At 34.5% G+C, this 26300-nt stretch overlaps 5 protein-coding genes across 5 annotated transcripts; 1 reads left to right on the top strand and 4 right to left on the bottom strand.

Annotated features, from left to right (window-relative positions):
* Nucleotides 1–1255: 1255 nt before the first annotated feature.
* EAE97_006006 (uncharacterized protein) lies at nucleotides 1256–2309 on the bottom strand (the record flags this gene model as incomplete). The annotated part of the gene is made up of 3 exons (XM_038876519.1): nucleotides 1256–1660; nucleotides 1835–1939; nucleotides 2001–2309. The coding sequence occupies 3 exons, from the start codon at nucleotides 2307–2309 to the stop codon at nucleotides 1256–1258; spliced, it is 819 nt and encodes a 272-aa protein (XP_038732995.1).
* An 813-nt stretch (nucleotides 2310–3122) lies between these two features.
* On the bottom strand, nucleotides 3123–4028 carry EAE97_006005 (uncharacterized protein; the record flags this gene model as incomplete). Its single annotated transcript, XM_038876518.1, has 2 exons — nucleotides 3457–4028; nucleotides 3123–3365 (listed from the first exon to the last, which is right to left on the bottom strand). The coding sequence occupies exons 1-2, from the start codon at nucleotides 3739–3741 to the stop codon at nucleotides 3123–3125; spliced, it is 528 nt and encodes a 175-aa protein (XP_038732994.1). The 5' UTR covers nucleotides 3742–4028.
* Nucleotides 4029–15362: 11334 nt separating this feature from the next.
* EAE97_006004 (uncharacterized protein) lies at nucleotides 15363–17243 on the top strand. The gene is made up of 5 exons (XM_038876517.1): nucleotides 15363–15908; nucleotides 15963–16067; nucleotides 16122–16513; nucleotides 16579–16656; nucleotides 16717–17243. Exons 1-5 carry the CDS (start codon nucleotides 15753–15755, stop codon nucleotides 17054–17056), a joined length of 1071 nt encoding a protein of 356 aa, XP_038732993.1. The 5' UTR covers nucleotides 15363–15752; the 3' UTR covers nucleotides 17057–17243.
* Nucleotides 17244–17482: 239 nt separating this feature from the next.
* EAE97_006003 (uncharacterized protein) lies at nucleotides 17483–18457 on the bottom strand (the record flags this gene model as incomplete). The annotated part of the gene is made up of 1 exon (XM_038876516.1): nucleotides 17483–18457. One exon carries the CDS (start codon nucleotides 18455–18457, stop codon nucleotides 17483–17485), a length of 975 nt encoding a protein of 324 aa, XP_038732992.1.
* Nucleotides 18458–19353: 896 nt separating this feature from the next.
* Nucleotides 19354–24919, bottom strand: EAE97_006002 (uncharacterized protein; the record flags this gene model as incomplete). Its single annotated transcript, XM_038876515.1, has 2 exons — nucleotides 19354–19744; nucleotides 19797–24919. 2 exons carry the CDS (start codon nucleotides 24917–24919, stop codon nucleotides 19354–19356), a joined length of 5514 nt encoding a protein of 1837 aa, XP_038732991.1.
* Nucleotides 24920–26300: the final 1381 nt, after the last annotated feature.

Here is a 26300-nt window from a genome sequence, read left to right as displayed (position 1 = left end):
GGTAAGAATATGTAAGAGGATATCGACTGATTCAATTTAGGTGTCCGCCAGTCCGAGATTCGGCATTTGTACGGGGTATGAAGTTGAATACCTAACCTACCAATATTAATGAGGAAATCAAAACATCAGCCCTTAGAGAATTTATCAGAATCCAGGATAAATTGAAATCGTGCTCGTATTGGCACGTATATCGGGAAACATGCGAACAAGATTTAGAAGAAAGTTTCCACGAACTCAAAGGGAATTTAATCATGTTCGTATTGAAAATACACAGTTGGCGGCACAAACTAAAGTAACATTACAATATGAGCAAGTTCAAAGTCTCTTTACAGCGTTTCCTCCTCATTGAACGGAATGCCTCGAATGCATAGACGGGGATTAACATCTGCATTCAGCATTTCACACTTAACTTCAGAAGGTGCAATGGCAAGGAATTATCAGACAATTGCAATTGACTTCGTATCCTGTCGACATCCCGAATTGTGGTTGATGAGTCCATTTAATGTTATTTAATAAAGTTCGTAAGGAAGATAATTTTCCATCACATTGATTGCCAGTGTCAAGTCAGGTGCCGACCGCCCATAAAACCCAGGATATGATGCATCCACGTTGATGTGAGAACAATAATTATAAGATCTATCAAGTGAAGAAAAGGTAAGATTACAATTCGACATTTATATTGAATATCAGAATATGGCCATGTAAGATATCGCCTTGTCGGATTATCTGCTTACTTTCGATCACATACAAACCTTTGCGTGCATCCAAAGGACGGGACGGTAGGCTTACTTGGCTCTGAACAACCCTATGAGTATTCCGGGTCTAGTGCTCACACGCCACAACTTAATTTGAACGTACTACGAGTAGGTAGGTGGTTTTACATTCAATTAGCTTTGAGAGCTCATTATGTCATGTCGAGCATCTGCGAGATTTCAATTGAATTCAATGTTTAATGATGTAATGCCGTATGAGAGGTGTGCATTTTCAAGTATTTCTCAGCATTTTTTCACATATAGCGTTCATGATGGTCTGTTCTAGGCTGAAATGACATCGCTCGCCGTCATTTCTTCCCATCTCCTACTAGGGTTTTTCATCTGATATAAGATTGTTTTGGAGAATAAAAGCCCGACCAAACAATTTAGTAAAATAATTATCTCCGTTTCATTAAACCTCATATCATAGTATATACAGTTTCCAGAAGAGAAGTCTCAAAGTATATACAGTTCGCAAAACGTTCTTTCATCATACGACGGTCCTATGCTGGAAGGGTGTTGTTTGGTAGAGTTCCAAATCCACTCGGGAATATATAAGTCCCACTGGCAACATCTTTTGCAATTGTCGCATTCGGCTTGGTATAAGTCTCAATATCGAAACCCAATGACTTTCCCACGGCAACATCGATTAATCCACTGACAATGTTTCCGAACAAAACACTTCCGGCAGCATTGATGTGTGTGAAATCCGTTGGTTTCAAGTTATACGTCGCAGCATCAGTCGCTCCGATAGCATCGACATAGTCTGTCGATGCGCGGTTAAGATCTATGTATAAGGATCCGATTGATTTAGCAACAGCTATGGTAGCATTGGCTTGTACGGCAAGATCTTCCTTAGCAAGACCTGAACTATTGAAGCTTCGGCGGGTAAGAGAAGTGACGAGGATCTAAGTACCAAGGTTAGTTATCTCTGTTGTATATTGAGATTGTCGATAGCACCCCTCTGCTGGATTTTCTGGTCTTCAATGGATAACCCTCCGTGTTTCCGACTCTAACATAATGGAGGCATTTGAATATGCCCCGATGTAGAGACTCAAGTCTATGAAAGAGTATTGACTTACTGGAGTTCCACCAGCCGCTACTACATCCTCCGCCATGTTCTTCAAATTGGTCATGTACTCCGCAACCGAGATGTTTGCTGTTGCCTTTTGATCATTGTGACCGAACTAATTCATGGGTCAATACTATCTTATCAACTTTTCCTCTCCGCCGTTCGCCAAAACTTACTTGAATTGTAACAAAAGTTGTATAGTTTGCCTTATACTTTGCTACAGATGCCAATACTTTCGCCCAATCGCCACCATTCACGAAGCTTACAGTCGTTGCACCATTGTGTCCATAATTGATACCTCCAGCTCCATTGCGAAGGGTAGCTAGAAAGCCATTACCCCATCCACCACCTGTCAAACCTGCATTCTGAACGGCCGTTGTTGAATCACCGGCAAGTAGAAATGCTGGTGGTGCTGCACTGTAAACGGGAGATGCGAATAATGTAGTAGCCAGGCCGGTTAAAAGGAATCCAAGATTTCGAACCATTTTGGGAGTATTGGAAAGTTGTCAATTGGTCGATTGTCGAGATCACGGAGGGTATTTACTGCTTGACGACTGGTTCGATGAGCTTCAGGAGAGTTGATTCGGATAGCTACTTGTGAATGAGAAAGCAGGAACTTGGGGCGGTAGAGGCGGTATATAAAGTATCATGAGATAACAAGCCAACATATATTGCTCCGACATTCGGTTCATCATCGGAAAATATTTTCGGTGAATTATTGACCGATATTTCCCTACGTGTGTTTCCAAGACATGTTGTCGATATACTTGGCAGGTACTCGGCCGAAGGAATTCTTCCGGAGCGTTTTATCACCCCGGCAATCTGTAGCAAACCCCGCATTGCCTCGTAACCCCGCTTGTTTTGTTATAAGCAAAACTTTAATTGATCAAGTAACCTGAAGGATGGATTCGATACTTTATTACAGGTTTCGGCAAATTATTCTCATGCTCTAAAAATTATATTTGTTTTACTTTTAGACCCTTTGGACTCTCAATTTTAGGGCATGAGAGTAATTAAATGGCTTTTGGAGGGCATGAGGGTAATTTGCCGTAAAGTTCTACTGTCGACCTGCCCATAGTATTTTGAATTAGATACCTCAAATAATCAGATTAGAAAATCAAGGGGGGTCATGAGCGCCCTGATACTGACAGATTTCTGCATCCATGACCAGCATAGCTGAAATTCTAACATGCACCTCAAATAAAACCAGTTTGATCATCCATAAAATTCAACATTCTCCCCCTCTCCCTCGGCGGATTGACGTTCATCTCAACCTGGTGTTCGGGTTCAAACGACGCTTATCCTATCCTTTGCTTCCTTCTGACCCAAACCTCCCTCTCTTCATTCTCCGCTCCAGAAATTGGTCGTAGTTGAACTTCCCAGACTTTCAGCCTATAACTTCCTCGGTCGCCTTTGCCATGAATCAAATCAAAAGACCAGTTATGCTTTGGACATTGTATTCCTACACTCAACCGTATGCCAAAATCCTCAATGTCAAACGGTGTGCCTCGTGAAAGTGGGAAAGAGGAATGTGGACAGTTCTACCAATTATTCAGTAGTAATTCATCGACTTTCGCTTGGAAATACGCTCTCGATCTTTCCATAGAACAAAGATAAGTAAACTAAACTTACATGATCAACGGCATGAAACTTGCCTTGGTATTGAAACACTACGACTTGCTCCTTGAGTCCAGCTGCTACAGCATCATCAAGCTCGACTTCAACTGCTTGAGTATTATTGGTAACAGGTACATGAAAGACTTTGCATCCAGGTGCGAAAGCACCTTTGCATGGTAAGCGATCGGATAGGACAGTATCTCCGGAGGCTGTAATGTTCGGAAAGGAAGATGTAGGACCAGCTAGAAACCAAGCATCGCCAGATCGAGAAGTACCGACAAAAGGGTTAAAGAATGACATGGCTATATTGATATTGATAGTGGTTGGTCATTAAAACTACTATCAATTTCTACCCCGTGGTGCTTTTCCCTGTGGTTTTGAAAATTCAAGCAGAGACTTCTATTCTGCAACTTTTACTTAAAAGCTTGCTATCTATTGCTGACCATTCCCTAGTGATCTGGTTCCTCGAAATAGCCCTTCACAGCGCGAACCGTATTTTGCATTAAGGGTGAAACAATAGATGATCCTCCTCAACTCTTTAGGATTGAAGATGTTGGAAACCATGGAAAAATCTTGATATTTCTTATCACGGAATTGCGCCACATTGAGATATGTCCTCGGATTAGGTAATCCTTCAGCCACATACATATTACGATGGTTGTAAGGGTAAGTGTGAGGTTTATATGTGGAATAAAAGATGGTTAATTAGAATGGTGCCAAGGGCCAAGATATTGGCACTGGCTTAGCTAATCTGAGCTAGACTAATTTAGTATATACATGTGATTAAAAGTATAATAAAATATTATAATTGAGAAAATGCTTTACCCCAAAGCAAAATATATCTAATTTTGATTTTTACTCTCAAGTATATATAAATCTATTTATTAAAAGTTTTAATTAATTCTACTAAGATTTTTTTATCTAATATTCATTAATCCTATTCTATTTTTTTTTTAAAATATCAAATCAAATACTTATTTATTTCTCCTTCTTCTTTTCTATATAAAATTCGTTTTTATAGAATTCTTTTCAAAATCAACTCAGGATTTTACAAAATCCTCTATACAAAAGAATAATAGAAAAAATCTTATATAAAATCTAACACAAACTTAAAATATATAATACTAATAATTGAATATATCTTTATAAACTTAGATAACTCAATTCAATAAACTAAATATTTAATTCTTTTTAAAACTTTGAATAAATCTATAAATTATTATTTGATTTTTGTATTTTTATCTATAATATCAAATATATTATATTCTTAATATAATTATAAAAAAATATAATTCTTAATCTTAAAGAATATAGATTTATATTATTAGTTAAAATAATACTTTATAAATATAACTATAAATTTAACCATATTAATTATCTCAATTATTATAGATTTATATTTAGTATTATTCATAAACTTTATTAGGTATACCTTAGCCACTTGTTTTACTACAGGTTTGAATCTAGTTTTTTAAAGCAGTGTTTCTATTAGCTTCATGATTGTTTCTATTGTAATATTGAGTAACTCTTTAATCCTAGATTTATATATTATTATAATAATAATGATATTTATATCTTAAAATATAAAATTTAATAAAACTATAGATAAATATAATAATACTATTGGTTATTGCAAATTATTATTTAAAATATTAAGATAATATCGAAAAGCAATCTTTATTATCTGGTTAATATATTTATTACTTCTATTTATTTATAAGTACTAAATTATACTAAATAATAGCTTAATATTTAATAAATCCATAATCCCTTTTTATATCTTAAAAACAAACTTCTTGTTTTAATCAGAAATAATTGTATAAGATATTTCTTATAATATTAGAAATAAATATTGAATTAAAGAATTTCCTTATTAAATTACAATTCAAGTATTTCTTCCAGAAATTAAAATGATTGCTTTGGAGAGCTTATTTGTAATTAATAAAGTATAGTCAAACAAATCCGATATCGATTTAGATAAAACCAAAATGAAATTAATAAATATTATATGGAAGATATATAGAGGAGTTAGAATAGGTTATAGTAATTTGTAAGGTTAGTATTAAAGAGTTAATAATACCTTATATCAATAACAATAATAAAAAAAAGATCGAAACTTTTTAAATATATTAAAAACATAAAAACTAAAAGAAATCCTTTTATAAATACAATTATAGTCTAAATATTCTAATTGATTATATATATAATTGAATATTTCGCTTTCTAAAGATATAGATATTATTAATCTTTTTTATAAATATATTATATCAGATTTTGCATATAGAATACCTTGTTTTATTTTGAAAAACAGCTTTATAATATTAACTCCTAACTTCTTATTTTCCTTAATCTATTTGATTAATTTGATATATTATGGATTCAATATATATATCTATTTAAGTTTTTATAATTAAGCCTTTTCAATTTATAGAATTATTATAGGATAAACTATAGTTTTTGATATTCTGTAATTATAACTTTATTTTATTTGAATTGATTTCTATTTATTTATTTCCTTTTTAGTGATATAAAGCTATAATAAAGTATTTAGTATAATATTGAGGTATCTAAACTTATATTATATTTTAAGATAGAATTAAGAAAGATATTCGGAATTTTATAAATAATAAGGATTCAATTAAATTAAGAAAAATATATTTATAAAAATCTAAATAACAATCTAAATATTTGCAGAATAATCTATATATATTATTATCGGAAATTTTGATAATTCAATTAAATGTTGAATTCTTGAAATTATTTAGTATAAATCTATAATTTTTAATTCAATTAATTAATAATTGGATTCAACAAATATAATAAGTTAAGAGAGAAATATAATTAATATAATAAATTTCTGAATTAGCAAATCAATTATAGAATAATAAACTATATCATCAATTCTCTCTTTAGATATATCTATATTGATATATAGTCTTTTCTCAGAATTGAAATAATATAAAATCGAAGATTTTTTGAAGATAAATTATAATTTATTGAATAAATCCCTTTCTTTAATAATAATGTTTTTGAGTTTCAAAATTACTATCAAGTTTTTTCTTTTAGCCTTTATAATAATATTCTTATTATAAATATGCAATAAATAATTTAGTTCACTTTTTCTTTTCTATAATATTGCTAATAATTTTGCATAATATAGAATATATTATTACAAATAGCTAATAAGATCGAGGTAGTATTCAAATTATTTTAAAGATTAAGGGAAAACTAAAGCTTGGATAATGGAGAACTTATTTTCTACTAATACAAAACCAAGTGTATCTACTTTTTAATCAAATAATACAATAGAAGGATAAACTAAAAAGTATTTTTTAGAATTTAAGATAATATTCGTATTTTTTAATTATAAAAAAACCTATTAAAAATATTTTAGATAATTCTTAAATATATAATTAAAAATAACAATGTTATTAATGTAAACTTTTACGAACTCTCTTTTCAATCTAAAAATAATATTGATATATCTCTAAATATAAGCTAATGAATTTCTGAATTTTATTATTATATAAATAAATGTTTTTTAATTATAATAAAATGATATGATGAGGTACTTCTAATGATTCTCTTTAATGCGTCACTGATAGAAAAAGCTAGTATAATCAATAATAGATATAAAAGAATATCCAGCCATAATTGCAATAATATCAATCTGTATAAGGATCGAATATGCATCAGAAATAACAATCTAATTCAATGCATGGATATCTATAATAACCCTATCTTTTCTTAATATAACTTCTTTTTTATCAATTATCTTTTTTTATATACAAAACACTGGAAAACTAAAAGGGATTAGTTTTATTATTCATTTAAGATGACCTTGTTTATAAAGTTTATTATAAATTTCGTCTATAAGAATCTAATCTTTTCAACTTATAAAATAAACCTTTACCTTATCCAATCTGAATTTCTTTTTCCAGTTTTTATACAAATCGATCTTTATCTCTTCACTCTTTAATATATTTATAAAACCTTTTCGATTTTTTCAAATTATATAATTATTTATTACTAAATCCTTTAACTACTGCTTTTATATTTTATTTTTATAAATCATAATTCCATTTAATAGAATAATCTTTTATTTAATGAGTTCTGAATCAGCCACATTTATATAGTCTAGAATATTACTTATACTATCAGTTATCCACAAGACTATAGTTACTATAATTATAAGTAATTCCTTAATCAAAAGGTGTTTTTTAGATTCAAATATAATAATTAATATTTGAATAAAATAATAAATATTAATCTTATTTATAACTATTATTATTTAAATATCAAATTCTATAATATTTCTAAGCTTTAGATTCTTATAAACCACTACCTCCTTATCTATAGGATTCTCGATTATAACAAAGCTAAGCTTATTAAATACCAAATATAAAAAAAATATAAAATTCCCTTGCTATAAAAGTTTATAAATTATATTATAAACTGAAAGAGATAATTTATTACTCTTTTTGCCTATAATCAATATAAATATTTAAAAATAAAATAGAATAATGATTTTATTTATAATATAAATTAGGATTTTTCTTTTAATCTTCTTTGATTATATTACAATCTTAGCTTATAGATTTATATATTAAAATAAAATTAAGATTCTATTATCTAAATTAATAATCTATTTTTTTGAAATAATAATATTATTATTCAATAGAACTTTGATATTCAATATATTTATAATATAGATTTTATAATAAAAATAAGTTATAATATTATTAATTATTAATAAATAGAAATTCAAATTTATAAATTGATTTATATTATATTTTTAGAAATCTAAATTGCAAATATTTATAATTTTATTTATAATATAAATCTCTATAATAGAATATATTTTAAATAAAAAAGATTAATTAATTAAATTTATATTATAATCTATATCAAAATAGACTATATATACTTCGTTTTAAGAATTATCTAATAATACTTTGATTTTAGTATATCTTCAATTTCTGAATATATAATCTAGTAATGATTTACTTATTCTAATTATAAAATAAACTATTTGAGATTAATATTAAATTGAGAATAATTCTTTAGATTTGATTGGTATAGTATTTCATTTAAATCGATTAATGAATTATAAGGAATAAGATAAAATAACTTTTGAAATATTATTAATTTTAGATTTTATTAAATATTTTATTAATTTATATTTTCTATATTAATCTCTAAAATAAATATATAATTTATTTTTAATATAAAATATTTTTTGGTAATTATAATATTGATATTTGACTTTATTGATTTTGATATTTTGAAATATTATAAGATTATTTGATTTATATCTAAAATCAATATTTAAAAAGATAGGCTTTGATTTCTAATTTCCTTTATCAAATTGAAAACTCTTGATATTATTTTAATACATACTATTAGATCTTATATTAATTGATATTTTAGCCTTTAAAGATTTGAATAATATCAAAATAGAATCTTGAATAAGATAAACATACTATATATCCATCTTTTCACTATAAATATCAGAATCAGTATTTAACTTTTTATAATCATTTTCCAATCCTTAATAATAAATTTGATTATATACATAATTATTATAATCTTTTGTTATTTCATTTATAGTAATAATTTTCTCTATTTTATTCTCCCTAATATTATAGATTCTTACTCTATTAATTTTCTAATTTTATTTGAAATCCTACTTTTAATATAATTTTCTATTTAATAAAAATATATCTTACCTAACATTATTCTTTATCTTATTAGCGTTATACTTTTGGTAGGGGCTAAAAGAATCCTTAGAAAATAAGAAGGAGTAAATAAATTTATAATTGTTTTAGTATTATAGCCTATTAAAAAAAAAGTGCTTATTATTATATTAATTGAATAAACAATTATTAATAAAATTAGGGTGATAGATGTTAAATCAATTATTCTTCTTTTATTCAATTTGTTTTATAAAAATTGATAGATTTATTTCTATTATTAGAGTAGATATATAAATACAAAACTCTATAATTAGATATTAATAAATAATAAGTATTTGAGTATATTTAAACTCAACAATATCTATACTTTAATTAAAAACCATAATATTCTAAATAAACTTTTTAAAATCTTTATATTGATATATATCTCCAATAATATACTTAAGCTTTTCTAACTTTTTAAATATTATATCTAATAATATATAGAAATATATTTTTAATTCAATATATCAATTCTCAATATTAATTTTTAATCCAATTTATATTATATTAAATATTTTATTAGTATATTAAAGCTTTGTTTTTTCATATAAATATTAATTAAATTAGAAGGTAATAAGATAAGTAATAAATAATCTTTTAATAATATTTAAAGACTTAGCTTTTACATAAATAATAAACAAAAATATATTATAAAAAACCAAAATGTTATCCATTATTCCAATGAATATATTAGTTTTATTATTCAGATCAAAATAATTTAAATCTTAAGAATAGAAATGTAAAATAATTATTAATAAAGGGTTTTATTATATAAAAGCTTGAATTGCTTACAATAACTATTGAAATTGTTTTATAGAAAAGGTTATAGTTAAAAGCTTTATTTTATTTAACAAAAAACTATTAACAATATTATTTAATAATATAGATTATACCAAAAAGAATATATTAGATATTATAGAATAATAATCTTATTTTGCAATTTGTAATATAGATAAAATATCAATAATATTTTAAATTGCCTCAACTATTTGATTATAATTATTAAATTAATTAATAAATATATTAAATATTTATTAAAGATTATTTAATAAAAGGAAGGGATTATTTAATAAAGATTTATATAAAAAGACAGATATTATTTAATTATTTACATTTAGATTTAGTAAAATCTAAATAATAGTATTCTATTATTAAATTAATAATTTATTTCGAACTCTAAGATATTTAATAAAAAAAGAATTAAATAATTTCGTTTTTGATATAATCTCTTGAAAAGTTATATCAAATTAAACTCTTAATTTGATAATAAAACTATTTTGTATTATTATTCAAAAATATAATATTCTATTAAAATATATTTAGATTTATAATAATATTTAGATATAATAAATGAAATGTTTTTCTACAACTTAAAAGAAGTATAATAAAAGATTTGATTATAGAATATATAATATAATAAAAAAAACAATTTGGTATGATAGCTAATAATCTGTTTTAATACCCAAAATAGAACTTACTATTATTTGTAAGGTTTATATATGAAATAAAAGATAGTTAATTAGAATAATGCTAAGGGCCAAGATATTGACACTAGCTTAGCTAATCTGAGCTAGACTAATTTAGTATATACACGTGATTAAAAGTATAACAGTAAGTATTGTAAAACACACCAAAAAGCGGCCGTGCTTTTCCCTATATACAAAGGCTTTAATCAATCAAAATATCATGCTTTTTGAAAATTAATATAATAAACTTTAATATACCAAAGTATTGTAAATATAGATTTCAGTATACTAATATATTAAAATAGGTTTATTCCTCAATAATTCTATTAAATAATCTATCAAAACCTTTAAAATCTTTGAAAGCTTTATAAGCCTTCACAAATAAAAGAGAACTTGAAAATCGAAATTTGAGGAGATAGCTTAATATATATTTGAATTGCTTAAAGCAGCAATAGAATATATAAAAACAGCAAGTTTTTAGTAAAAGTGGGTTTTACATCACTTATCCATATAACCACTGTACACACATCCATATGTGGCACTTTCTGTCTCTCTAATAAATGTTTCTTCCCCTGAAAGCATCTAGAATGTCGACAACACTTACACTACTAGGTACTCTCGAGTCTCGACGACTACCTGGGTTGAGTTTGTGGTCTCTCAGTGTTCCTAACTCACAATTCAGACATATTCAAAGGGGCTCCGGATTCCCTCGTACTCATATTTGCCCTTTTTGGCAGCTGCTCGTTTCCTTATATATCCCTCCTTGCTTTAATTTGTATACTGCTTTATCCCATCTATCAACTGGCTTAGCGTACGTCACTGTCTACTCCCATATTCCGAATGATGGATGTCGGCAGCTATCATTGGAGTTCAAATATCCTCATGCTTGCCGTAACTCAACTTTAATTCATCAATGTCATACGATCCCTTCTCCACCCTGAGAAATGAGTCTCGTTCTTACTTCTTTGAGCGGCTCGTTCCGATCGCGCACCCCTCAAACTGAAACATATGTCAAAAGAATGATAGTCCTGCCACCCAAAAGGATATGAAGATAGAGTGGCTCCTCACGTGCCCCAAGGTGATCTTCTTCAGTTACAACGGAAGCTACGTCCTTGTCAAGTTACAGTAACCGTGCACAGCTGTTCGTCAGTTCTAAAAACCACACCAAAAACAGGCATTTTGCCCTATTTTCAATCTTTAAACAAAAATATCTAAAATCATTAAAATCAATTAAAATTTCGAAAATAGTTTCATTTGATATTAAAGTATTCAAAACTAATAATTTCTTCTATTCAGAAATATTAAGTTTTTATCAATTATAAGATTAAATCAATTCAAAATAAAAGTTCTTGATTTTCGCTTATTTTATTAGTAAAATTTGGAATGTTTAAGAAATTTCATTTGTATCAATTTTTAATCCAGATTTTAAAATCAATAAAATTTCTAAAAATGATTGATTTTATTTTTCATAAATTTCAATTGAAATTTCAATTGATTGATATAAAATTTATTAAATAAATTATAATATAATACTATAAAATATATAGATTGATTATTTAAGTTTTGCCTGTTTTTGGTGTAGTTTTTGAAACCGACGAACAGCTGTGCCCTAGTACTGTAGTTCGTCCCTTCTTTCGGATGCTTTAGCGGTATGAGTAAACGACATCAAAGCAAAAACCATTCGGGTGCCCTTTGGATTTCCCATCATTTGCAATTCATCTCAAGTAGATCTAGGGTTCATTTCTACTAGTAAGGAATTACATGACCTCGTATATGAGGTAGTTGAGTACCAGCCCTCGCACGGCCGTAATCAACAAAAGATATCATTTCTTGATTGTTCTGGGATATCCTCTTACATTGTCCCTGGCGTAATGATTGCCAAAATATATATGAAGTACTGCAAACCTCGTCTTATAGTTTCCGGCAGTTGTGAGAGATCTTCATGATTAAACCAAGAAACTTACATTGGGAAATTCATTCATATTGATTCATCTACTCTGGCTCGCGTGGGATATTGGAGCAGTATGGTTTGTGAGTGATGAGCGGGACGAACAAAGGCTGAAACTTTCCCTAGTATTGATTATCCATACTGGGGAAATTCGATGCTCATCATCGTTCCAGCATCTTGGCATCTTGGAGAAGAATCAAGATTGATCCCTCGATGCACCGTTAAAACGATAGTTTATATTTTTGGCATCTTTGATCTGACAGGTTGTGGTTCTCAGGAGGGATCACTCCTAGATCTATGCCATCCATGTCAATGCAAACACTTCACAACTCCACGAGTCGATTCATTTCATTCATCAAAAATTTCATTGAACATTACGCGGCTCTTTCGCATCCCGTTTTCCATCTGTTCTATATCGCGAATGGATTGCCGGAACCAATCAATCTGATGAAAAATGAAGGTCGTCATGAGTATTCTCGATCACGATATCTTGGGCTTGAAAAATAAAAGATGTCCATTGACTCTGCCATTGTCTCTTCCACATCTTTAGAAGAATGGTATCTCGAACTTCATTTCCTCCTTTTCCATGGCAAAGTTAGCCAAGGTATCATTAATTATTTGAACACAGGGGTAACACAGGGTTCAGGAGAATGTTTTCTTCTCCGATAACATACTCGCCGGTATTAATCCGATATCTATCACTTCGTAAGTTCGTATTGTTTTACCCTGTGCAAATTATATATAAGGCGGTATGGTTTAAATGTTCAAATAAACTTCAGGGTCTTCAGGCCTACTTATGAACAGGCGGTGCAGCATCAAGAGAGCTACAGTAATCTCAATAAAGTTCGCGTGATTTGAGATTCAACAACACAACCTATTATTTAAAATAATTATAATAAATTAATAATATAATATAATAATTCTAAATTATGATATTGAATATAAATTGAATAGCTTTATAATCTCCTAAAAAACTATATTATTTAATATCTAGTATATTATTCCTTAATTTCAATAATAGTATCCTTTCTATTTTCTATATTCCTTAAATATTTTAAAAATATTTTATTAGAAATAAGATTCCAAGTTTTTATTAATACTTTTTCTAATATTTATGAAGTATTCTCTTTATTTTCTATAACTTCAATCTCTAGATACTTTTTGTGTGAATAAGAGTATTTACTTCAAAGGAATGACTTCAATACAATGACTACTGTATCAAAGGGATTAAGCGAATGCGAAAGAGACTAGCTCTTTCAGTAGTGCCTATATAAGGCCTACTACTTTCCTATTTAGCTAGCTCTTTAGATAGAATACAATTAGATATACAGGACCTACGAATACGTGGGTGCTACGTCTTCCGTATCCTTCTCGAACCAACACTTTTCAAATATAATTTTTTGAGATAAAATTATATATATTCTATGGGATTTAGATTAGAAAAGTAGAATAATTAATTAATAATTAGTATAATGTTATTTTTAAATTAATTAAGGATTCTTTAAGCTTTATAAATAGAAGTATTATTTTATATAAAAATTAGCTTAGATTTTTAATAAAAGAGTATTTAGTATTTGAATATAATAAGATAGGAGTTAGCTAAATATTCATTTTTCTTTAATTCGAAGTTTTTATTTAATATATATAAACTAGATTTTCTAATAGTTTTATTTTTATATTAAAAATTTCCCTATATTATTACTAATATATTCTTTGATTTTTTATATATTATAATATATTATAGAGAAAATCTTTTTATTGTAATATAAAAAGCTTATTCTCTATTTTTTTCTTTTCTTTGTTTTATTAAATATTTATTACTTTATATATATTTTATAAAATCTCTAAAATTTAATACTTTTGTAGTATATACTATTCGAATTACAATTTGATAATTTCTAAAATGAAGTAAAGATACTTTTTGCAAATCCAATTTATAATTCTAGAGAGCTTTAGAATAGAGTATATAATTTGATTATAGAATTTATAAAAAAGAGTTTAATAAAGCTTTATATATATAGATTTTAAAAAAAGTTATATATAATATATAATTCTATATATATTTCATTCTATATATTTATATAATTGATTTATATATAAATTAATCTTTTTGTTTTTTTGTAATAACTCTTTTAATAAGATAGTGTGAATTATTACATCGAGGATATTTAGAGCTATTATAATATGAGTAGACTGTATATCACTATATTATATTCCAATGATTTTCCCCTTTATATAAGGATCTAATCGCTTCTTTCTTTTAATATTATTATCAATTAAATCTAATATAATTTGTAATTGTGATATAATTAATAATTTAAATAGGAGTGTTGATAAAAAGTTACACGCTTTTTCGCGTTTTGATGTTTTTCGCGTAAACTTTATGCCTAGTACTATAGATGACTGTCCAATCTTAATCGGCATTTAAGCTAAGGTTACTACTCCGATCCGATCTTGCTCAAACCACTTTTTCCAATGGAGTTCTATGGATTTCGAAAATCCAAGGTCAATCAGTCTTGTCGTCTCACTCTGAGACCAGTGCTACGTCTACTAAGTACGGAGTATGGATACCTTCATGTGGACGTCCATGTGGATACCTTAACGCTCAGCGGCTTGACGGTGGGTCAAATTGAATGGATTGGCCTGCTTTACCTCACTAGAAATATAAAGAGGCCCACATAGAGACCTTATTCAGCCACATCAAGGTACTTGGTATGTTCAAATCTCTTTCTTTTTCTAATCCTGAGCGTTAGGTATAGAATGAGGGGAGTCAACAAGAAGAAGCATTGATCTAGAATTCAGGGTTAAAATGCGTAGAATGATTGTGACTGATGAAAATAGCGGGACCATCACTTCTTTTTATATCAAAACCTGGACCAACGTTATCATTAAGGAATGACCATCTGTGCTCTATCCCCATACAATATCGAAGAATACCCGCAAGATGTCAGGAAACAGAGCTTCGGGGAGCACATTATCACTGCCGGTAGTGCGCAACAGTATAAACAAATGGAGAAGCAAGATATCCTCTCCCATTCTTGACGATCGTCCTGATTTTGTAATCTTTTTCCAATGAATCACTAGGCTGTCACTGTTTTATTTCTTATGAATTCCTTTGATCTTTGCTTCACTTTTCTTTGCACATTTTAACCGGCCGAGATGGTGACAGAAGCTTCAGACAAACAGGATGAAATTCTGATCATTACATTGCTATTCTCTGGGATTGCGTGTGTGGCGGTTGCTTTACGATGCTATGTTCGAACTAAGTTTTTGAAGGCATTTGGTGCTGATGATGCAATTGCAGTTTGCTCCTTGGTAATATCTATCACGTAGGGTCTCGAAGGGTACCTGTATACTGACATCACATAGTTTCTTTTGTGCGCTGGAGTTGTTTTTACCATGTTGGGAATTAATTCGGGGTTTGGACAACATATCGATAGCATGACAATGGATCGTTACTTGCGCGGATTGAAAGTACGCTTCCCGTTACCAAGTCCTAGGGTTAAATTTTCTGACATCTTTGTTTAGTGGTGGTGTTATTCGGAAATCATATACCCTCCTACTATAGCTGCTATCAAGATATCCATCGCTCTTTACCTCGTCCGTATCGCCGTGAAGCCAGTTCATATATACACCATCTATATCTCAATGACAATCTTCCTGTTGTACACCACGGGGTTTTTTATCTTTTTGTTACTTCAATGTAGACCGATATCATTCTACTGGAGGCGATTTGAGGGAGCAATTGATGGGCATTGTTTAGAGGGCTCTACGATAGCAGCTATGGCATATGGCCATGGAGTCGTGAACGTCTTGGCCGATCTTACTCTGGGGATAATTCCGGCGTTTATTGTGGCGGATCTTCAAATCACAACAAGAACAAAAGCAGCGGTCGCAATGACTTTAGCATTGGGTTCCATGTAAGCCACGTTGTTCATTGTCAAATCGGCGGAAGTTGCTTCAACAGATACTGACGGACTATCAGTGCTAGCGTGTGTACCCTCACAAGAATCGCATACATTAACGATCTTTTGCATACCAGCGATTATCTCTATTCAATATCGTATGTTCTCCCTAACTCATCATTTTCCATTTACAATTTCATCGACTAACCACCTACCAGTGATGTTATCATCCTCTCCATTGTCGAAGTAGCCGTCGGACTTATAGCCTCTTGCTTAGCGACCCTCAAGCCTCTCGTCCGCTCATTCCTGGACTGGTCGGAGAAATCAATCGGATCATCTGGAGGCCTTCACATGCGCATGATGGATGGAATGAATCGAAGGCGAACAAAAATGTACGACACCGAACTAAATCTCAGGCCCGATCTCGCCATTGTCGGATTCACAACGACGGTAATATCGAGCAACGGACGAGAATCACCACCTCTACACCCTAGTATAAGTGAAACTATGGATGTCAAGAGTGACGTGTGGCTTAGTCCGAGTTCCCATGGAAGTTAAACGTCACACAGGAGGTTAGAAAGTGGGAATGGGGGCCAAGCCGCGGTGCCGGCTTGCCAAATAAAGTAGAGATTAATGGACGTGTATGATACCACTTTTCCACATGATAAATTTCATTTCACGCCCAGATCATGACAGAACAGACCGAGTTTACATTTAAACTTCTCAATCCATTCTCTCAGCTATGAATCGATACTAAAATCACATCTCATCGAGTAAACACCATATCCGGAATCCGCCAATGGCTGCTCTCTAGCTTTTACCATGTGCCCATCCCAACTTCCAACTGCCAACTTCTAACCCCAATTCCAGATATTCAAACCCCAGATACTTTCTCTCTCTCCATGATCTATATCATCCCTCTCGGTGTTCTCGCTGATCTCATTTGCCTCAATACAATAGCCACTTTCCTGCTCAAGGCAGGAACTAGCATAAAAAAAGCACCAACGCTGCACATGCAAAACTAATCAAGATAACCATCGGATCACTAACATCTTTCAGCTCTTGATTTCCGTCTTGATTAGTGTCGATTGCTCCAGGTCTAGGCATTGAAGCGGTACTGATCATTGATTTACTTAATGTTGTGACCGAGATTGTTTTCACAATTGAACGCGTGGTCTGAGTGGAGGAACGAATAGCAATGGTTGATATGACCGAACTGGTAGATCCAGGTATACTGGCTGGTGATGGGGAGCTTATGGAAGTCGAGGGAGCCAAGCCCACATCTGACGTTATAGGGTGCGAGGTGGCTGTAGATGAAACGTGTCCCTCCATTGTCCAGACGTCTCCCATACTTCCACAAATACCATTGAACATGTCAACTGTCGAGACTAACCCTGCAATCCCACTTTCGCTTTGCACAGATTGTGAACAAGTCTCCATAGCATTATCAAAGGACTTTGGGATCCAGGATGTGACACTCGCGTAACACAGGCATGAAGCCTGCTGTGAACGACCCAAAGCCATAAACCCTGGAAGCAGGCCAACACAAGATTGTATCAGAGATAGAGCAGAATAACAAGCTGGTATCCCACTATGTACTGTCGAAGTCGGAATTGAATATTCGAAAGTTGTGATGGGAGAGATAGTAGCAGGCCCCATTGTCGTCATTATATTTCCTATATTACCGCAAAATCCCTCCAAATTAACAAATGCAGGGTATGCGCTTGGCACGGCTGTGCTTGCAAAATCGGCGCAAGTCTGCACCGCTTTGTCAAAAATTGTCGGAATCCATTTGGAAGAATCATAACAAAGGCATTGTGCTTGTGCTGATGGGACGAGAGAGGTAAACCCGGGACTGATCGATTCGCACTTGAATAGTGTAGAGCTCACTAAGGCACACCCGGAGTTCTGTTGAAGCACTGAAGGTGCGATTGTTGTGAGATCATTTCGAGGTTGCATGGAGTTGACTTGGTTGATGTTAAGCAGTAGACAAGGCAAGAGTGGTAGCTTGAGTTTCATTGAATAAGAGCCCTGCAGTAGTGCGTCGCTCAAAGTCGTGGTTTGGTGGAGATGCAATTAATTGACTGTATTCTTTGAAGATTCAAAAACAAGACGCTGATTTGTCAGAAGGTGGTACATTCAGTCGTTTCTCGCAGCCAATCTGGCGCCGTATAGAGGGAATTTTATTGTCCAAGAAGACGAAATTTCGCAGATTGTCCGATGAGAGAATGCATTTGTCTCAAGATGTAATTCTTGTGGATCGCTATAAGTGAACCTCCAAAGACATCTCTTTCCGTTTGGAAAACAGCATGCCTGTTTTGTACCATTCAAGAAGTCGCGATTTGGTAGTATTCACTTGACCGTTCCTATTTGAGAAGGGCTTTTCATATTGTCATCACTTCTATGTTGGTTAGCTTGAGTTGTGTGTACAAAGAATAACAAGCAAGTGATGCTTGATGTTCAAACCGTAAGTGTAGTAGGATAATATTCATATTTATATGATCTCGTGATATCACTAACAATCAATATTCATAGCAGTCATTTCCCTGCTTTCCGCATCCCGCTTCTCGCTTCATACTTCGTCACACGTCTTCAAGAAGAAAATGAATATGTACATACACAAACAATACCATGTCCGATAATTCCAATCCTGGCCGACCTCGGGACTTTCCAAGTCTCCCAGCTTATCACTTCATGCGACGCCGATTCCATGCCATAAGATATAACTTGCGCCTAAAATCAGAGATATTTTCCCATTAGAATAAGATGCACCTTTGCCATCTCCTCCCCATGCTCGATGTGCAAATGACTTCTTCCTTTGCAAACCTGGCCCTCTCCGTATTCGACCATCCACACTACTCGGTCCTATAAAACTTCCTGTACAACAAATGCAAGAATAAATTAACATTTAATCTCATCGCGCCCTCAAACATATCCATATACTGGTGGTTTGCGAATTGTGCAGCAAGAAGTGAGTCCATAGGAACTTGAGCCATTGCACCAGTAATGACAATGCTGCCTTTGCTACCCTCAATGGAGAATACACCAACTTGATCACATGAAATTGTGAGATTGATCTTATCCCATTCACGTTCGGGGTATCCTTTCCAAGCGACCAATACACCTTTATCCGATAAAGTTCGAGCGGAATATTTGAAAGAGCCGAATTTGTATGTACGACCAGTACGCTCAAGCTCCTTTTCGTGGTTGTATTGTTTGGAGAAAGGCATAAGGAAACGTTTTTTCCTGTTTAATCAATTATTAGTATCGTATCAGCAACATGGAGTAAATGCCATACCCTTTCTTCTGCAATGTCATCATGGCTTGTTCGATATAATTATCGTAACTCTTCCTCTGCGACTCAAGCCAATCCGCCTTCTCGCCCAAATTTCCCAGCGTCATCTTAACACCTTCCAATTCTCTCTGTCTCTGAACACGACGTCTGCTTTTGGTACGAATATCAACAGCGATAGCATTGAGGATGTCCTGGTAGAAATTTTGTCTTGAGATTCTTCCAAGTTGCTCAAGTCTCATGATGTTCTCTAGAGCAGTCCTCTTCAGTTCCCAGTATGACATGGATTTTATGTCTGTTAAAGTATTGACATCGGAGTATGCTCCACGAGTCTTGCTGTCTGCCGAAAATTCCTCTCGTAGTAAATCATGCCACTTTTGGTCATCCTCTGGTGTTATCGGTCTCACCAAAATTTCCATGAGGTTTGGACCGGATTGGACTCGAATGATATACAGAATACATCTCTTGGTCTCCATAAAAAGTGCTTTCACTTCCGCTTCCGGATCGTCCATGTCGTGAAGCTTAGGACTCAAAGTCATTTGAATTTCGCCAGAGGAGCCACCTAACATCTCGGACTCATTGTTCTTGGCACTGCCGAGTTCTTGAATAATTTCCCGAAGAACATCATCGCGGTTTGGACAGATTTGTGGCAGATCATCGCAAATGAGGTTGTGAATTGCGAAAATATCGGCCATCTTGATATAAAGTGTAGGTTTCGTACGAGCATACAGATCATTAAACTCGTCAATATCGAAGGTGCTTTCCGCATCCGGCACCGAGATTATATTGGAGAAGATTTCCGTGATTCTGGTAATGGCATCAGTGACATAGGCGTTCAACGGCTGCAAGAACATATTCTCGCCACCGAACAACCTTCCGGATGAGATCTGGCCAAGGACTTTGGCAACCTCGCCTAAGTTACGCTTTTGCAGTGGGGTGAGCTGCCTTTCCACTACACCCATAGACTCAGGAGTGGTCAAAGCTGGGAACAAGTAGAACTTGAAGAACCAATTACCAACAACTTGTAGAAGATTTAGTTGTGGTTCTCGTGGGAATTGCTGGCAAAGCCCCTCAAAGATTTGCTGGCAGATAAAGCGAACACCGTAAGGCATTCTATGCAAAAGGCTTTCTAAAGCAAGCATGAAAAGATCTGAAATCTCTCTCAAATCCCTTAAATGATCAATAAACATGTCTCGAGTTTCTGGATCCTTGATTGCTTGATCTCGAGGAATCTCCAAAGCTCTTTGACTTGGTCTACCTGTTCGAAGCTCTTCGTTATTGATAGCTGAGCGATAAATTTGCATTGGATCACTCTCAAGGTCGAGTGCGGGATCTTCGATAATGTTTTCCGTGATGAGGGGACCCAACAGGTCACGAAGGAATTTCCGATCACGAGGAGAACGGGTGTAATTAGCGAGAAGTTTCGTCCAAAAGAAGTTGCCGCGAAGTAGATCTTGCGTCGAGGCGAAGTGCTCGATTTCTACTCTAGCAGAGCGAGCAATTAATTTGAGCAAGTAGTACTCCTCACGGCGCTTTTGTGCATAACCAAACAGACCCATCATTAAGGTTTCGATACGTTTGCAGTCTTTCTCGGCAGTACCTTGTTCACGAATTATTTGGAACAACCGGGCAAGGTACTGAGATTGAGTTTGCAAGTTGAAAAAGAGTTGTTGGTACAAGTCAAGCTTCTTCCTCGAATTCTTGTTAAGAGCTTTCAGATCAAATTGATTCCCTGAAGCCATGGAGCTGTTTACGAGAATGTTTCCTGAGTGTCCGCCAAAATTTCGCTGATGCTTGACGACTTCATCCAGTGTAATCTTATTCTTCACCAAAAGGGCAATCTTGATGTCCAATTGATCGATATATTGCTCTGCCAATTCGTTTTGACGAACTTGCTGTACAACGGTCTTTCGCATACGCTCGAACTCAATTTCCTCGTTGAAATCGAAATCACTATCATTGAGAAGATGAACGAAGTTCTTGACGGTATTGACAGGGGGATTCTTTCCAGTGGTCAAGCTCTTGTAAGCCTCACCCTGTAAACGCCCACGAACGAAACTTTGGATCTTCACAACCTTTTCCATATTCTCCTTGAAGAAACGCTGCTTCTCTACATATGCGGCTCGGACTAACGAAGCTTTAGCTGCCGATTGAATTGCAACAATGAAATCTTCTTCGGATTCTAATTCTCCCAATACCCCTTCGATATCGTTACGAAGGAGTACAGCACGTGACAAGGCCTGGAGTTGTATGATTTCTTCTTCATTCGCCTGAAGATCATCCAAGATCATTTCCGTTTTCTGTCTGACCATACCAGCTCTAATCATAGATTGCAGGTCCGTGATTGTCGAGTACTCTGTGACAAGAATGTCATAATCATCCTCGATTGAGCGTCGAACAAGCATAGCACGAATTAAGCTCTGAAGCTCTACTATTGATGATTCGTCTTCTTCTAGACCTGACAAAGTCTCTGTGACATCGCGGCGAACTGCTCCAGCACGAAGAAAGGCTTGAAGATTCGATATGCTTTCAGAATGACTCTTCAAAGCTTGTTGTGTATCAAATACTTCAAGTCTCAGAGCACCCGCCCTGGTAATTGCTTGAAGCTTTTCCCAAACAGGTGTACATGCATGCAATGCTTCCTGCTGTCGAGAGATATGATTTCTTGTTAGTAAGGCCCTCGCAAACCCTTGAATGGCTGTAATTGAAGGTTCTTCGCGATAAAGATCTTCTTGGTCATCTGCAATATTTTTTCTGAGAATCATTCCTCTCATTGCAGCCTGCAAATTTAATACTGGAGTCGAAACAGCTTTGGATGATGTTTCTTTCTCTTGAGCTGTCATGGCGTTTCTCACAAGCATTCCCCTCATTGCTGCTTGGAGATCTGAAACTGAGGCCGATACAGTGAGAGAGTTCATCTCTGCTTGTTGTGCCAAAATATTCTGTCTCACAATCATGCCCCTCACTGCAGATTGCAAATCTGAAACTGATGTCGATACAGTGAGAGAGTTGAGCGCTGCTTGTTGTGCCAAAATCCTCTGTCTCACAATCATGCCTCTCACTGCAGATTGCAGATCTAACACTGGGGTTGACACAGTAAGGGTTGACATGTCTTCTTCTTGCTCCATCATTTTCTTTCTCACGAGCATACCCCTGACCGCAGCTTGCAGATTCAGCACCGGAGTTGACACATTAACAGATTTGGCTTCCTTCTCCTGAGCCACCAAAACTTTCCGAGCAAGAAATCCGCGGATGCTTGACTGAAAATCTTTGACAACAAATTCTGACTGCTGCAAAGCGGTTCGCATCACGCATACCTCTCCTCGCACTTGTTGTCCAACCTTTTTGGCCCTGAATAAGCTTTGAATCTTCTGTACATCTCCTTCACGGCTCTTCCAGAATTTCTCTTGACTCAATTGGTTCTTTCGTACTAAAAACCCACGTGCATGGCTTTGCAGGTTCACTGCGAACCGTTTCATATTCAAACGATACTCCACGATTTGTCGCGTAAAGTCCCCACGAATCATCGATTGAAGCTCAACAAGCCAGTCTTCGGTATCCCAAAGTCCTTGCATTGTTCTTCCTAAGTGCATTCGCATACAAGCTCCCCGTATTTGTGCCTGTAACTCCACGATTATAGCTTCGTTCTCACCGAGCTCCCGATCGATTCGCTCCTCCTCGGTTTCGAGTGGTTCAGGTTCAGGCTCTGGTTCCGGGACTCCAAAATCCGCTCCCATATTCCCAAAACTCGGCATACTAACTCCAGCTTTATCCAATCCTTTCTGCATTTCTTCCAATTCATGATCTTCAAATTCCAGTTGTCCAACAAGGTTACCAATTCGAAAGTCTACGATTCCCTTCCTGAATAACAGCCAACTCAAAGCGTGTATACAATAAATGACTTTGGGAATGTTCTTCTTCTCGTATAAATCGATAAGTTCGAATCGAAAAAGCTCGGGGAGTTGTACCTCATCCAGAAAACGGAAAAACTGAGCGATATTGTCCCAATGTCGAGCTTGTAGTTTAGGATTCCTGAATATCCGTATGCGTTGTTCCGGGTTAATAGCCTCCACCACCTCTGCCAATGTAACCCCGTCTCTCAAGGTTTGTTCGAGTTGCACAGTTGGAGGAATTTCTCGTTTTAATATATCTTCAATCCATTCCTTGGCTTCTCCAATATGACAAAGATACTCATAAGCCTGTAAAAATTGTCGCTGTTTGTCCATCCAATTTCTGCCTTCCCAACCATAACCACCGATAGATTTATTCAGGGTGCCACTTTTGTCCTTGGAAATCGCGCTGCGCTGCAGTCTACGTCGTCCCTGTAATCCTGCTACCTCTTGTTCTGGTGATGTAATGGTAAAATCGTCAGGAGTTGCGGATTGCGCGAACTTTGAGAGGGTTCGAAGTTGACTTGTCGAGGATCGTTCGAAGCTTTGTAGCTCAGGCCTAGTGAGAGGTGAATGGATATGCAGTGGGCCAAGCTTTGAGAGAGCTCCTGCTGCAACACTAATTGAATCGGAGCGACTCAACAACATGGAATTGGGTCGAACCATAGGTGGACGGCGCGTCGGACTGCGAGTCGGGCTTGTTGCGGGGCTTATGAGCGATTGGGCAGGAGACTCAAATAATGTTAATTTGGATACATCTATACTCTTTCCGCGATTGTGGTGTTTGATGGACCCCTTCTGCACGTCTACACTCTGTGTTCGAGAATGCGGCTGAAAATTACTTCTGATCACATCGATGCTCTTTCCGCGATTGTGTTGGACTGGAGTTTTGTCTCTCTCTGGCGGACTTTGACCTGGAGGTTGAGGGAGTGGTCGCAAAGATTTTCTAGCATTCTTGTACGCACTATCTGGACTCGATTCAAGGCTCCCCTTCCCGTTGCGATTTTCCGAAGAACTGTACATTCCGGCGGCTTCACTTAAACCTCTCCGACGACTTCCGTACTCACTCGACGTCGTTGACGACAGTATGCTTGTGCCACTTGATTCATAAATGCTGGATGAATTGGAATAGCCACTTGATGCGGTTGATGCGTTCGAAGGTGCCCTCTTTGTCGTGTTTGGATTACCCGTTGTGACAGAGTCGGTTTGTGTTTGGCGTAATAAATGACGGTACGACATTACGACAATGGGACGAGAAGTATTGATTTATGGCGCACCAAACGGCAAAGGAAAGGTAAGCGCAGGATGTTCTCCGAGGTGCCGGTCATTCACTAAAGATCTTCAAGGGGATGTCGCATGCGGTATCCGAGATGCCTCGTAGGCTGCGCGAAGTTTCTTCTAGGTGTACAGGTAGGAGAGATAATCGTGGTTGTTGAGGGTAGTGCAGTGATGGTAAAGTTTCCTTTTCCCCTCCAATGTTTATTGTTTACACCCTTCCCGAACGATAGCGTCCCGCGCGACGGATGGCAATCCGAGACCAATTGATATCGGCTTCTCTTCCGCGAATGAAGTATGAATACGTATGGATATTCCAATCCCAAGATGGTATATCGTAATCCAAGTTAATCCCTATAGCTATTAAAAGAAGAATTGAAGGTTGAGCAATGTGGAAGGGATTTTTTCTTTCAAGCCATCAGCATCCAATATTAAGATTATTCAGCAGACAGACAAGCTGGAAGAAGCGATAGCGGAAGTAATGGATGTGATATTTCAGTAGGGTATAGTATTGTTATTGTTGTTTATGTTTATGTGTAAGTGTAAGTGTAAATGTAAGTGTATGTGTATGTGTGGAGAGACGACTTCGTGGTAGTTGGGTATATGTGGTATCGTTATCGAACTGATAAAAGAAGTGGAAGGGATGATGGATGCAAGGTATAATGGATGTGACAGGATGATGGTGGGATCAGTGATATGAATGTCTAACTGGACGTCTTGTATTCGGAGATATTTAAATTAGGAAGGAGGGATCCAAGGAGGGATGAAGGTGATTTTTTCTCTCGATGTTTGGATGGATCCAGAAGAGTAAAGAGCGAAGAGTGAAGAGTGAAGAGGAGTGAAGTGAGGTTTGCCAATGATGAGTGTGTGAAGTGAAGTGAGGGGCTGGGGAAAAAAAGACCTGACCTGAATTTCCATTTGTTGATCCGTAAGTGGAAGTGGAACACTTGATCAAGGTACGGTACCTACCTACTATGATGTTTACTATTCTACTACGTATGTACAGTGCAGTACCGGGAGTGGATATTGTTCACATCATCAGGCACCGAGCATTTACTCAATTCATACCTCACTGTTGAAATAGGGTTTTTTTTTTTTACTCCCAAGAATTGCTTTTTCTGGATCAAACGCAGGGTTAATTTTTGTTTACATTCAATTCTTGCTTTTACACGGTTCGCTTCCGTTGCTCCAGCAAAAGAGGTGAGGTTGACAACACAGAGGAGATTTTAACCAATGAACATGCGAAGCGCTGAGAATAAATCCTTGTACCCAGTAGCATTCGTCCATTCCATCTCATTTTCGGAGTTTTATGGAGATCTTTTATTATACTTTGGTGTCGGATCGG

Source organism: Botrytis byssoidea, assembly GCF_014898295.1.
Source record: "Botrytis byssoidea strain MUCL 94 chromosome Unknown BBYS_010, whole genome shotgun sequence".
Lineage (NCBI taxonomy): Eukaryota > Fungi > Ascomycota > Leotiomycetes > Helotiales > Sclerotiniaceae > Botrytis > Botrytis byssoidea.
This window is presented reverse-complemented; position numbering and strand designations above follow the sequence as displayed.

Coding starts and splice junctions, on each gene's coding strand:
- EAE97_006004 (XM_038876517.1), top strand. CDS start 15,753: ATGGTGACAGAAGCTTCAGACAAACAGGATGAAATTCTGATCATTACA. Junction 15,909..15,962: donor CAATTGCAGTTTGCTCCTTG/GTAATATCTATC, acceptor GACATCACATAG/TTTCTTTTGTGCGCTGGAGT. Junction 16,657..16,716: donor GATTATCTCTATTCAATATC/GTATGTTCTCCC, acceptor ACCACCTACCAG/TGATGTTATCATCCTCTCCA.